The sequence below is a fragment of the Tauraco erythrolophus genome, chromosome 4, assembly GCF_009769465.1.
Source record: "Tauraco erythrolophus isolate bTauEry1 chromosome 4, bTauEry1.pri, whole genome shotgun sequence".
Lineage (NCBI taxonomy): Eukaryota > Metazoa > Chordata > Aves > Musophagiformes > Musophagidae > Tauraco > Tauraco erythrolophus.
Window position 1 is genome coordinate 16,621,847 of NC_141468.1, and position 14,477 is coordinate 16,636,323.

General features: G+C 38.2%; 1 protein-coding gene across 1 annotated transcript in view; it reads right to left on the reverse strand.

Annotated features, from left to right (window-relative positions):
* COG5 (component of oligomeric golgi complex 5) overlaps positions 1-14,477 on the reverse strand; it is a 200,042-nt gene that overhangs the window by 61,265 nt on the left and 124,300 nt on the right. Inside the window, 5 exon segments of the mRNA XM_086609866.1 lie at positions 8,265-8,342; positions 8,436-8,548; positions 9,629-9,730; positions 9,733-9,769; positions 9,772-9,795. Coding sequence (XP_086465992.1) covers positions 8,265-8,342; positions 8,436-8,548; positions 9,629-9,730; positions 9,733-9,769; positions 9,772-9,795 — 354 coding nt within the window.

Sequence of the window (14,477 nt, forward strand, 5' to 3'; positions counted from 1 at the left end):
TCTCGGGCAAAACATGACTCAGGCTTTCTTCTTAAAAACAAAACAATTTATTAACAGTTACTAAATAAGAGACATAGGGGAACGAAAAACCGGTTACTTGAGAGGAGAAAAAAAAAAAGAAAAACAAGGCCAGATCTTAAACACAACAACCTCCCCACCCCGTTTCCTTTCGTTCCTGGCTCAAACTCCCCCCCCGGCGGCGCAGGGGGACAGGAATGGGGAGTGCAGGTCAGTCCGTCCATGTTGTTAACTGCCGCTCCTTTCTTAAAGGAGGAAGAGTCTTTACACTATTTTTTCCCTTGCTTCGGTGGATCCCCTACTCACAAAGAAAAAGTCCCCAAACTTTCCAAAGTAAGTCCTGCCCGCAGGATTGCAATCCTCCCCATGGATCGCACCAGTTCGGGCTTTACCAGTCTCGGCCTCTTAGGGAGCTGCTGCCACTCGCGTCGGCGTGGGTCGTCCCACGGTCTCCAGATGCCTCCACGACCTCGTCGTGCATTCCATGCCCCATTATCAACAGTACCTGGTCGCGCATCCCCTGCTCCACGACCTCTCCTGGGCTCAGGCATCTCCTTCCCGACGTGGGTTTCTCCACAGGCCACGAGTGGGTCGCTGCTCCGCCGAGTACACCCTGGCTGCAGGGGGGCCGCCTGCCATCTCACACCGATTTGCAAGGGAAGCCTCAGCTCCAGTACACCTCCTCCTGCTCCATCTTTGCTGACCCGTCGTTGTGGTTGTCTTCTCTTAGATATTAATCCTCTCTGGGGGAGCTCGGCCCGGCGGGCACCCGGGAGCGGGGCGCTTACCGAGTCCCCCATGCGGCTCCCCGGCGCCATCTTGAGCACATGGCGCCGGCCCGGGCCCGGGCCCGGGCGGCCGCTCGGCCGGGAGCCGGGAGCGAGGGCCGCGCCCTCCTGCTCTCTCCTCGCTCCTGAGCAAAAAGCCCTTTCCCGCCCCTTTGTCCCAACTTAAATAGGGCAATTCGCAGAGGCGCCGCCTTGGCTCAACCTCCCCCGGGGGGGATGGGACTCAGATCTGGTGGCACAGGGAGCAAATCCCCTCCCCTGCCACCAGAACACCCCCCCACACATCAAACTATCACAACGACTCTCTGCATCATAAGCCACTCCTCCTAGTTTTGTGTCATCAGAAAATTTGCTGTGAGTACACTCTGTCCCATCATCCAGATGATTAATGAAGGTGTTAAACAGGACAGGAACATGTATTGATCCCTGGGCTACACCACGAGTTACTAGTCCCCAGCTAGACTTTGTGCCACTGATGACCACCTTCTGGGCCTGGCCATTCAGCTGGGCCATTCATGAGCAATCCTACGTGCACAAAAAGCTGAGTTTCAAAACTTCAAAATGAGGGATGTTATAGCACACTGCAGCTGAGACACTGCTGGTTCAACCATCTTCTGTGCAACGACTGGTGGTAAGGAAAGGACTCAGATCAGTATTCTCTTACTGGTACGAAATAGACAAGGGGAAAAAAAACATTTATACTTGCATATTAAAAATATTTTTCAGTAGTCTTTATATCTTTAGCGCATTGTATTATAGCATGTACGCAGACTTGTTAATCGTGTGAAGTGACATTATTGCTCAGCTGTATAGATTTGAAATGTAGATCAATGTTGCCTGTTTGCAGGATTACAAGATAATCTTTTGATGGAAAAACTACAGGCTGACAGAATCCATGCGCTAAACCCCTTCCCGCTTACTCACATGAAAGTGACTTGATTTCACAGTTCAAAAAATATAACCCATTTTCACTAATAGCTACTAGGAAGCTAATAAACCACTGAACAATGGTGGGTTGAGTACCAGTACCATAAGAGCAAAGATATTTGAAGAACTGTATTCACTGCTACTCTGTAATGATATTAATGCTGGAAAACTGATTTTAAAAGTCTCCTCAAACATAAAGACAGAACAGCTTACCCAATTTTCAAAAAACATATCGGACTAGTAATTAACTTTGCCATTACTGAAATGAAATCTCTTGAGTTCTGTTCTTAATATAACTATTTAGTATCTGACATTAAATCTAAATTCAAGGAATGAGAATGAAAGTACCCTCCTTATTCAGTATTAGACAAGAATGCAAGAAGATGCTGAAAAGACACATATTTATTTTTACAAATGTCTCTATTTCCTCCACACTGTAAATTTAGAACTTAATGAGTATAATTTCCCATCTGTGAATTATCATATTTGTGTGTGTCTAAAATAGCTATTCTAACATCCAGATAATAAGTCTGACCCACTGATTCTAAACTGGCTCCCACTTCATGACAATCACTTCCAACTTATTTTTTCCTGTAGAAATTTTGATACTTTGAGTGGAATGTGAAAAACATCTTTATTGTGAAGCCTCTTTGAAATGTAAAACAATATAGTGAATATTACCATGCAGCTAGTTGCTGCAGGCTCCTGAAATCAGGCTTTGCATACTAATACATACTGTGTTTTCTATCTGTAATCAAAGGCTCCGCCATAAAGAAACACGAGACTTGTGAATGTTGCTCTAAAAACAGAAGACATTTTAAAGGACAGCCTAAATATTTTTTCCACCTTATAATAAAGCAACAACGTAAATGATTTAACTGTTTTGTATGGCAAGATCTTATGGGACAGAAATAAAGAAATCTATTTGCACTATTTCTATAGCAACACAAGTGCCAATGTTAGACTGTGAACAAAAAGCCATCATGCTCAGTAGTGCAATTAATCAGTAAAGAAACAGGCAAATTCCAAGTGTGTTTTCAATAAACCTTTTCTATCTTCTCAAAACAGTAGAGATTAAATTTCTTAAAAGAACAGGGCATTTATATTTCTAACATTGTCTACATCATACATTGCAGGTGAACAGATGTCAATAAACGACACCATGATTTAAAAATGACCTTGATTTTTGTTTTACTGCAGGGCATAGAATTTCATTACACTGAGTTGATCAATTTATACCCAAGGTGTAACAGTTTCTAGACTTCCAGCAGTAGTGCAACATTTTAAAAAGGTCTCTTTATGCAGCTGACAAATGAAACAAACCTGTGGTTTGGTTTTTTTTTAAATATAACCTTCTTAACTAGAAAATAAAGTTAAGGCTATGCATTTTCCCTATTACAATATTAGAATTGTTAAGTGATTTCTCAGAAAACTAATTTTAAGGAACAAAAATACTTAGATCTTAACATGTCCTATGTCTCCAAAACTACTTAAAACATTAATTAATCCTCCCATATTCCTGCAAGATATGCATCAACTGCAAGTAATTAATTCAGTGTTTCCAAAAGCCAGTAACTACCCAAGGGACCTGACATTCCATCCAGAGAACTGATTTAGCATGTACAGTGGCAATTTGAACTATACTTTCATCTTGGCTACCACATACTCCATCCAAGGATGAAAGGGTGGTTCGTTAACACATCCACTCAGGCTGTAGTTGTTCAGGTAAGATTGACAAGAACGATGATAAAAGGCGGCACTTCTGGTAAACGCATTTCTTTTCGAATAGCAAGCTGGCTGAAAACCAACCGACTTAATTTTCCATCATCGCCGAACTGCAATTTGCACAAACCCCACCAAACCAGAAGGGAAAAAGAACAAAGCCATTATAACCTACTAACCCATGCAACCTCCGTGCCATTCCTTTGGTTATAGCTGCACACTTCTGTCAGAGAAATGGAATTAAAGTTCTAGCGAAAACGCAGTGCCATTAGAAAACCATTGCACAGGCTCTGACCTTCCCATTTGAATCAGAATCAAATCACTTTTAGCATGGCCGTCTGGACGCACTGATCCATCCAAAATTGGAATCAGGACCTTTAACTGGTAAGACCTTTTTGGGTTTTTTAGAGAGGCCTCGAAAATGTTGCAACAAAATTCAGCAGGACAATCTGTAAGTTTGAATAAAAAGCATTTTCAGTATTTTGGGGATCAAAAACCTGCTCATTCGCCCGTGTTAGATCTCTGCAAAGCACCTTGTAAATCGCTTAAAGAAACCACAGTAGAAATGACATGCAAGTAATCCAATTCTGCTTCTGCAAAGAAATACTGGAAAATAAGTCACATACTTGTACTAACAGGTGAAAACCAGATTATTTTCTGAACTCACATAATGGAGTAATTAAATTATTTTCTAATTTTTTCCACTTGGGATTATTTTTAATTGGGTCAACTGTATGTGAATACATTATATCAGATGGGAGTAATTTCACAGCAGCAACATTTTTTAACGAGTTTGGATGGGGAGGAGAAATAAGAAGGTCAAATGTAAATACACTTTGGGCAATAAACATTTATGTTTTCCATTTATTTCCTTTACCTTATGTAATGATGAGGACATTTCCTTCTGTATCGTTAACACCTCATATTGCCAGCGTTGACAACTTAGGAAAATAGCCTGCTTACTCACCAAACGTTCATCAGGAGAGGCAATGACAAGAGCCCTCCACCAAGTACATAATAACACTCCCTACAACTCTCAGCTCCCTTTTTTACCCAGAGGCTTACATAAAGGACAGGGTTTGCAGCGTGCCTTACCTGCTATCAGCAGATCAAAGACGATCAAGGGCAGATCTGCCCTCTCACAGAGATCTGCCCTCTCCTGCCCAGCCAGAAACCTCAGCTCACCCTTTCTATTGACCACTCCAAACCACCCCCCCCTCAAAATGATTTGCTGCTTTTATGGGTGCTTCTCACTTTGCAGAACTGATCGCTGATGCCTATGTAGGAGTGAAGGATCCAAAATAGATGAGGATCAGAGATCATTTTCAACTCTTTTACAAGGGGCTTAGAGGGATTCTTATCTCTAATTAGGAAGCTGGCTGTCACAGAATGATATGTTCTGCTGCAACTTACACTGAAGTCAATTGTAGTTTAGGTATTACAACAGCTGAGGCAGGATAGTCACTACACGTTGAAAGAGAGAAGCAATAAAGCAGAATAAACTGGAGTAACCTATTAGCTCTCTGAAGGTGAATTAAGCAATTGAAAAAAGTGATAGAAATAACCAGTCATTAGATGAACAAAAATACCAATTTTACACTATTTAAAGCTTATTAGTAACTTTAATTTTTACCCTCAACATTATGAAAACAATAACACTATCTTTTAAAAAATGTCTAAAATTAAATTTCTCTTCATTTTCTCCAAAACTAGAAATCGGAACTTAAAAAATTTTGAACTCTTTTAGTTTCAACTATTTCTTTATTTCAACTCAAGTAAAATCTAGTCATTAAAGGCCCTTTTTCTTAGATAAAATGACAAAAATTTCCATTCGGTCTTAAATGAAATGTATTTCTCCTTTAGATATCTCATAGATATATTTTTAAAATTTAATCTGTAATTTTAATATTTAGAGATTCATAATGAATCTATAGTTAATTACTAGTATGAAATGTAACAGTTTTTACAATGTACTGTGAGTGTATTATTCTTTTCAAAATTGCATTCATTTCATATTGTGGCAAAGGAAAAATACCAAATCTCGATCTGCAAAGGAAGGAGCGGAAAAAAGTGAAGTTTAAATTTAATCTCCAGATTCTTCCATGTAATTTACGTAGCCTAAGTAACTCTTGCCACATCTAATGGTGGAAAAATTTGGAAATTAATTCTGTATGAGAAACCATAGCATAGGAAAGATACGGGTGTTGCCATTGCCCTGCTGCTGAACTCCAGTATTTACAAATTTACAAGTTCTGTGCCTCAGTTTCTCCATCTGTCAGATTTTGCTTTGTTTCTTTCTTTTTTTAAACAGAGAATTGTTGTGAATCCTTTAATTAATTAGTTAGGGTTTTTAAAACTACACTTTTGGATACAACACTACTAAATATATTATTGTAACAGGAAATTAGAAGACCAGAAAGCACATGTTTGAGATCATAATACAAAATTAGAAAAAAATGCAGGCTGTGCTATCTGTGAGGAGAAGACATAAAAAATTCCCAATGGAAAAAAAGAGAATGATTAAGGGAAAAAAAAAAAAAAAGGCAAGTAGATTCTTGCTATTAAAGGACTTGTGCTTTAAAAAGGCTGGGTCTCCTCCTCTCTTACGCTTCCTCGGATGATACTTGCACTGCAGTAATCAAAACAAGGAAGCAGATGGACAGGCAAAGTGGTACTGCAGCTGCTGCAGAAGATGACTACAATAATAATGTTGACATCAGTAACAGTAATTAGCGCACAGACTGTAGAGTGGATGATTCGTTTTCCGATCTTCTGGCGTGGGCATGTTGCCCTAGCAAACGGGTATAATGTTAGTACCTTTAGTCTGTTTTGTTCATTTGCTCAGTTTATTAATGAAATCGAATACAATAAAGAAAACCCAACTTTTCTCCCTTTCCAGAACACTTGCTGAGGAAAGCATGTTGTTTCAGTCTGGATTAATTACGAGATGGAATCTTCATTAGTAAATGGCAAAACACCAGTTTCTTACTTATATCTATTTTCAATGTACCCAACAACTCATACTCTCCCATACAGCCATCTGTACATACACTCTTGAATTCTAGCAGCATCTAGCACTCGTCTGGTTTTGTCTAGACAACAGCTCTACTGTTTGGTGTGACTTCACCCATCTGCAGACTGGTGCCATACCTTTTCAGGGACACTAGAACAAACGGTATAACTGTAAGAATGGCCAAGAAAAACCCTGTGCTACACTGAACCATCTCAGGTGAGAAGGTAAAGTATCTGTGCTACCAGTGGTACCATGTCATGCTTAGAGAGTTCTGTAGCATCAGACAAGGATGTACCACTACTCCTTAGCTACCTCACTGAGAATGACAACTGTCCAGCTTGATGTTATACTACACCAAAATGCCTGTTGAAGAGCAAATTAATTGCAGAAGTGATCACTGTAGAGAAACAACAGATGGATATTATTTGGGAAATACAATTTGTCACTTAGATGCTATCCTGCAGTACGAAGTCAAAGGGAAGGAAGGATAATCAGAGAGATCATGGAACAGCTTAGCATATGACAACCCAAAAGCCTTGTATTTTATAACTAATTTTTCTTTACTCTGCATCTAGCTTCTATTGAGATTCATTTTCCCTGTTCATTATTCTCCAGGATGATAAAAGATTTCCTTTGGTTTCCCTCTATTATCATCCTCGACAACTGGAAAAACTCCTATCTCCTTTTGAAGTGCTGTTGTACAAAAGAGAAGAGTGAAAGTGAGAAGCACAGGCTCAGGGTGGGAGTCACTCATGAACCCTGAAAGCTCATTTATCTAAGCTCCCTTTCCATTCAAACTCTTCCTGAGCCTCCCAGAGTTCCTTCTTCTGTCTCTAGGTTTCCATGTTTCTCCTTAAACATGCTGATTACCAAAGGGTTCTACCCAGGCAGCAATAGACATTTTTGCAATATCTAACTTTGTAATGAAGAAAATATGCTAAAAGTTTATATTTTTTGAGGTGTTTTGTGTTTGGTGGGTGGAGAGGTTTTTTACAATACAGAAAGAAAAGCTTGAAGTGTCTCATGGAAAAGTGATATTCTGTGCAACGTCTTTGGAGATGGGCTTACAGATAGATAAACTTAAATGCTGTATTTAACCTTCATTATTTGTTTTCACTGTTGAGAAGACCACATTTGCATATGAAGAGTTTCTCCAACATATTTCAAACATTAAATTAATGTAATTAAAAATCCAGCCATATACTTGCAAAAGGAGATGTCTGCATAAACACATCTTTTGTTTTTCTTCTCATCTACTAAGGTAGATGAGATAGCTTCAGTAATTCTGTTACTAACACTGAAGGAGACCATTAATCAAATTATTCCGAATACTAATAGAGAGCAATGCAAGTGAATGGAGAAGAATAGGTATTCAAAAGAATAGCCACAATTATTTTTCAAGGAAGAAATTGCCAACAAGTAGAGAAAACAGATGGCTGAAAGTGTTAGATGAAGACACATTCTTCTATGCAAACGAACAGACTTAATTAATTACTCAAATCACATGGTATTTTATGGAATGACATTAATGATCAGTAATAAAACTGACAGTGATGCCTTATCAGCTCCCTTTAAAGAAAACAAAATAAATTATTATAAAAGGAACATGTTTATACCCTACAGATGTAACCCACAGACCGTAAATATAGTTTTCAATGTTAGTTTGACTTTCAACACTTTCCCATTAATTTAATTACAAAATTTTTATGGAACTGTAAAATTGTAAACAAAAGTTTTCTCTCATCACATTTTCCTTAACAGAATTACTAAAACATATTTAGCTAAATTAACTTTACCTTAACTATTTCGTCTATGAAGCAGACATGTGACACAGGATCTCTTTTCTTTGTCAATACTTTCTGCAAATGCTGCACCTGTAGAAAGAATTTATTGAGAGGAAAAGTGACATCTAATATCTTACATGCAAAATTGCATGACTAGACAAACAGTAATTAGCTGCTGAGTACCTGTCCACAGGCAGCACAGATCTGATCCATTAGTTTCTCCATGTTTGTCCAGAGGGCTGCTCGAAAAGCTGCTGTGTTCCCAGGTGTTGGCATAGCAGCTCTACCAGGGCCACCTAAATGGTTTTTTAAAATACACAGCAGTAAATTTCAGCTTTCACATGTGGAAACGAAAATATTTGGAAATATAGATCTCTATGCACTCTGACATAAGAATTTTTTTAAAAATCAAAGCAGCCTAAAATAGCTTCAACAGAGCTTTGTGAATGGCCTCAGTTGTCTCAACTCAGTTAGTCTCAAGTTGATTAAACTCTGAAGTTCAGCAGGGACACTTCAATGTTCATCACTGTTACCTGCTTTAACCAATTCAGACCTTCAGAGAAACACCAAGGTAATGCCAATGAGTACTGTTGTAGGATGTAACAGCAAAGTGAAATGGCAGAGACAGTCGCTGCAAAAAATACAGGTAATACCAGCTGAGGACTTAAATGCCCAGGTGAGCTGCTAAAAAAAGGTGAAGGGCATGTAGCTTCTAAAGCATCACTTCCCTTGAGAGGGGCTGTATTTCTTTTTTATGCTAGTGATTACAGTTTTGGACCCCCAACTTGTTGCAAAAGTGTTTTTTTTTTAAATTTAAATGTTCATATTGCCATAGTTCGAATTTGCCTGCCCACCCAATTCCTCAGTATTCTCTAGTATCTGCGCGAACATGTGGGAACTAAATGATTAATAATGCAAAATTCCCTCATACTGAATACACCACTTGAAATGATTTCCATCTGACAAAAGCATCACAGTGTAGTTTCAAGCTTGTTCCATTGCTTGCAAATAATTTCTACTTGTGATCCTTCCACTAACACAAAGAAAGCAGAATTTGGAACAATTTTTCCATGACAAACTGCTAAGAAAATGTTGCAAAGTTGTAAACTAATGAGGACAATTTTCTGGGCAAGTCAGGAAAAAGAGGGGCTGTGGGGAATAAAGAAAAAACTTCTGAGGCCAATAACAACAGACAGACCCAATTTTGGCTTTGCATTAGATGATTCTGAGACATGTATATTCCCATCCTCTACTGGTTAAAGCAAGCAGGGAAAACATTCCTGTAACGGGCTTCGATGTAAGAGTTTCTTCCATTTGATAACATACTGTAGTTCTGTCAAAAAACTCAGTTATTCTCCGTAAAACAAGTATCATACCTCTTGTAACAGTTTGAGATGATTGGGTCAATACTTTGATATCCAAAGCATTTTTTATGTTCTCCTCCAGGACTGTGCAGTATCCATCCACCACATTAGCATGGTATCCTTCAAAGTCCCAAGGTTATGGAAAACCTGAAGAGAGCAGTTCCCACTTGAGTAGGATTCTAGCAAAGAAGATTTTCAAAAATAATTATTATCTTTAATGGTACTATAGGTTTTTTTTATCAATAAGAGCATCGTTTTGCCAGGCAAGTTCATCTTTAAGTTCAGTCTGCTAATTCATTTCATTAACATTAAATAACTGGCATCCTCACTGCATAACAGAGAACAGAGAGTAAAGGAGAGGACTGATTTCCTTTGATTGCTTAGCAATGCTTTGCTTAGCTTCCTTGGGGCTATCCTCTGAAAAAGAAGAATAGAAAAAAAGGAACTGGAAGCACTGCTGGCAATATCTAACCTGGGGTGCGTTACCAGTGAATGATTCAATAATTCTGAGGTTAGTTACACTACAGCTATATTCAGCTATGGTGTAGCTAGCAATATTGTTTTAACATGCAGTATCTGTTACATTACTGTCATTAAAGTGTGAAACAATTAATTAAATGTGATATAGGCTTAAAAAAAAAATACTAACCAAGGACAAGCAGAGGTAAAGCAGGTCAGCCCCTACTACTGACTACTGCAGAATTAAGCTTGTATTTCTACATTTCTATCTCTAACGCTGACAAGATCTTCCTCACAGCAGAATTAAGAGTACAAATTAACACAGTGATCATTTCCAAAGCCTGCAAAAAAATACAACTCAAGTGTCTCCGTATTGTTCAGAGCTTTTCTGAAATACTGGAGAGTGAAAACTATCCAAAAACTGTTCAGGTCTGTTGTCAAGATTAAATCTGAAGATAATTCCACTGAGCAATACTAAATACTGGCATGGGTGCTATTTAGCAAGAGAAAAGCTTCAAATTATTGCCTTTGGAAACTAAGCACTGTCATCCATACACTGAATACTGTTTTTTTATTTAGCATTCACAGGCAATTAGTGGAGGGGGCGATCAGTTGATCATACACACATTAGAAACGCAGTCTTTTGTCATTTTTCTTAGTGACTTCTGCCAGCAGTAAAGAACATGGTCTGGCAGAAATCCTGGCACCCAGACTGGGCAGAAGCATCTGAGACCACAGGCATGTCTCCCTAGAAACCTCACTTCGACTCTCCTCTGGCAGTGAGACCTTACACCGCCGCACTCTTCCTGCTGGTGGCTGCAGCAGTAGTAGCCACTAATACTACTGCAAGACCAGTGCAGCTCTGCTTCATCTTCCCCAGGTCCCAGTTTTCTTAGCCTGACAGTCTCAAATCAAAGAAAGCAGGTGTGCTCATCTGCCTCTCAGATGTGGGGAACTTGCACGGCTATCACAGCAGTAAAGCTGCGATGCAGCTGCTGTGCTGAGGGTTCACTGCCCCGAATATCCACCTACTGCACAGGTTTTCTGATCTGTTGATGAGCAGTGCCTTCTCCTCAAACCTAATGTTTCAGAGGTCACAGCACTATAACTACACATTCACGTCACTCTTTCTAGGGTTTCTGCAAAGATCAGAACCATAGCTGAAGCAAAAAAGCCAGATCCCATCTCCTTCCTCAACTCCAATGAGGAGTTCCCAGGTTTAGAGGAAAGGGAAGGAATATTAGGCATGTATTATGGTTTCAGACCTTATACTAACTGTACCAGTTTCTTTTTCCAAACAGTGTGGGAGTTAATGAGCATTCCCAGCATAGTATTATGGGTCTGGGACTTGTAAGTTTAGTTTTTTGACAACTGGGTATGCTGTAAAATTTCTAAGCATCCTGTGGGTGTGCTTGTGGAGGTGGGAAAGTAAGCCATAAAGACTGGAAGATTAATGGGATGTCAGAAAATGAAGAGTAGTATAATGCAAGGAGGGAATTTGGGGACAGAATGAACAAGAGAAAGAAAATATAAATGCGAAGAGGATGGGGAATAGAATGAAAAGAAACTGGAAGGAGAAAGAGAATGACACTGAAAGGAAGAAGAGTAAAGATAGAAAAGATTCACCTCATTTACTAGTCTTTCCTGTTGAAATTGTTCTAATTCTTATAGAATACTTACACAATTATAAAACCAGTATAAAAGGCAGCAAGTCAGTAATAAAATCAATGCCTTACTACTACAGTAAGAGCACTCAACCACATTTCAGTCAGACTCTAGTAAATGTTCATATATTAACTAACAAAAAAAGTAGAACAGCATTAAAAGATGAGCAGGGCACTATCCAGCCTTGAATAACCAACAGCCAGATACTTACTTTCCTGACAAACAGGCAGTATAGGCATAAATGATTTCAAGCAAACATGAATCTCAGAGCTCCCACATCATAGTTTAGCAAACTGACTCTGCGGCTACTAGTCAAGAAAGACACAAAAATGTGCTCCAACAGAGCTTGAGCTATGTTTCAAATGAATTGTTTTTAACTAAAAGTTGTCAAACAATTTGTTCTGAAGTTAGGAATAGTTAAGGGAAGAACCAAAACGCATCATCACAGAAACCTGCTATTCACTCAAAGTATCTTCCAAATCTAGTATCAAAGCTAAAATTAGAATAAAAAAGATTATGCAGGTGGCCTATTTCTTATTTGCTTTAAATTGTCGACATGGCCACTGACAGAGGGCTTCTAGCTCATGTATTTATCCTGTGTAACAGGAATTAGACACATACTAAAACCTTGACAATGTACAATAAATATTTTGTTTGTTTGTTTCATATATAGTATTTTTCTGTCCTCAAAACCAGTTTGTGTTTGATATGTCCCAGACAGGCTATATAGTCCATTGTTAGTTTATCACTAATCCTAAGAGAATTGCATTTTTTATGCACAGCTAGTTTCTAGCTTTAGACAATATGTTAAAAAAAATGGAGCATCTCTTGGGACAAAAATTATTATGTGGTAAGAAAATGTTGGAAAGCAGGAAGAAAACAAATGATTGTACTTTCAGGCTTGCATATACATCTCAAAATTAGACCGTTTATCATTATACACACTGGACAAAAATTTGAGAATCAGTATTGCAGAATTTGCCACTAGTAACAGACTTATTTATAACAATTTGGAAAATAATATTTTCCTTCTATTTGAGAAAGCTTAAAGCTAAACATTTCTGAGATTCAAAAGATTGCCACAATTTTTATCAAATGGAAAGCATGCATTCAAAGTAAAAAAAAACCTGACCACAGAGTGATTTACAATAGAAAATGGAATCATGTCAGAGGATAATATTCAGAACAGCTATCCAACAGGAACAATAGGGAAAATAATATAACTATTTTTGAAATGGCACTTAATGAGTTTATTAGCAGTATTTTATAATCAAGTTGCCTGCCACTGCAGGCAACTACACTCAGCAATTTGAAAGCGTTCTCCTTAGAATTTCCATCTGTAAGATCCTACGTTCCTTTTTGGTTTAAGTGTCTTATTTTGTAAATGAAGGCTGAGAAGTAGCAGTTTTTACCAAATGTACAGCAGGCTGGTTTTACTATGTAAAAATGTATGGGCAGTTAGAGCAACAGCAAGACATAATTCTGCTTCTCAAAAGGTAGTGTCTTACAAGAAAATACCCTTTTACAGTATAAATTAGCATCCTAAAAATATTTGTATATATGCCATAAACTTTACGTTACGGCAGTCAAGACAGTAGGGGGCAAAGAAAAATAGTACAGCATTTAGTAATATGTTAGCAGTACAGCATAAGCTAATGTGCACAAACACAACCATACACAAGTGAAATAAAACCATGATCCCACAAACTGTAGGTCTACAAGACTACCTACTCAAAGATTAACTACAGTGATCTTCAGATTGCAAAAATTATGATGAAGTAGGCAGCTAAGAAGAGATGGAGTTAAGTCCCCCAATAATACCCTTCTCCATTCAAAGCACTCCTCCATCTGGCATGTCACAACATAATGTTACAGACACATGGAAACTAAATTCCACAAACTTAAGAGCTTAGGAAGATTCAATGAATCTTCAGTTCAACATACTTAAAAAAAAAATAAATCAACTTGCTCAAAAGCAAGTTCTACTACGAAAGCAGCTCTCACAAATTTTTAAAAACATCGCAGTTTATTAGCATCCATCAGACAATAAATTAAAGAGCTTGGTCAGAAGGGTGATATTAGCCACCCCCTGAAAAAAGGCATGGATGTTTCAATTTATGTTTCAGCAAAACATAAAGATACTCATTCAGCAGCAACTATGAAGAGATGTTTATATCAAAAGCATTTGCTCATTTACTCTATTATTGAAAACTGTTCATTTTGCTAACATCATTTTCAATTGATTTTATCCCATCCCATTTGGTTCTGTAGACCATCATAGACAAGATGTGTTTTTTTCACAATTATAGCATGTGGTTGTTTTCAAGAGTAGGTGACTAGACTCAATAATGCAGAAGATGCTGCCCAGTCCAGTACAACATTTACAATAATTTTGCAAAGCAGGACCCTATCTGGTCACTTTCTTTCCCACAAAGATAATAACCCTGTGAAGACTCGACAGAAATGTTGTTAGAGACTTAAATAAATACATCTCACATTTCTAATTCAAAAATATCTCCTAGGATGGAACCAAGTAATTTTTTCTGTCAACTGTCAACACTGCAACTATTTTACAATGTCCAACATTGGAGTCTTTTTTTTTTTATGATTGCCACTACTGTTATCAGAAGAATCTTATGAAAGCATGGCTAAATAAAGAGCAATATTCTTTTTCATCATTAAAAACACAGCTTGGATGAGCAAGCCTGCTCCTCACAAGGGAGTGTGGTGATGACAC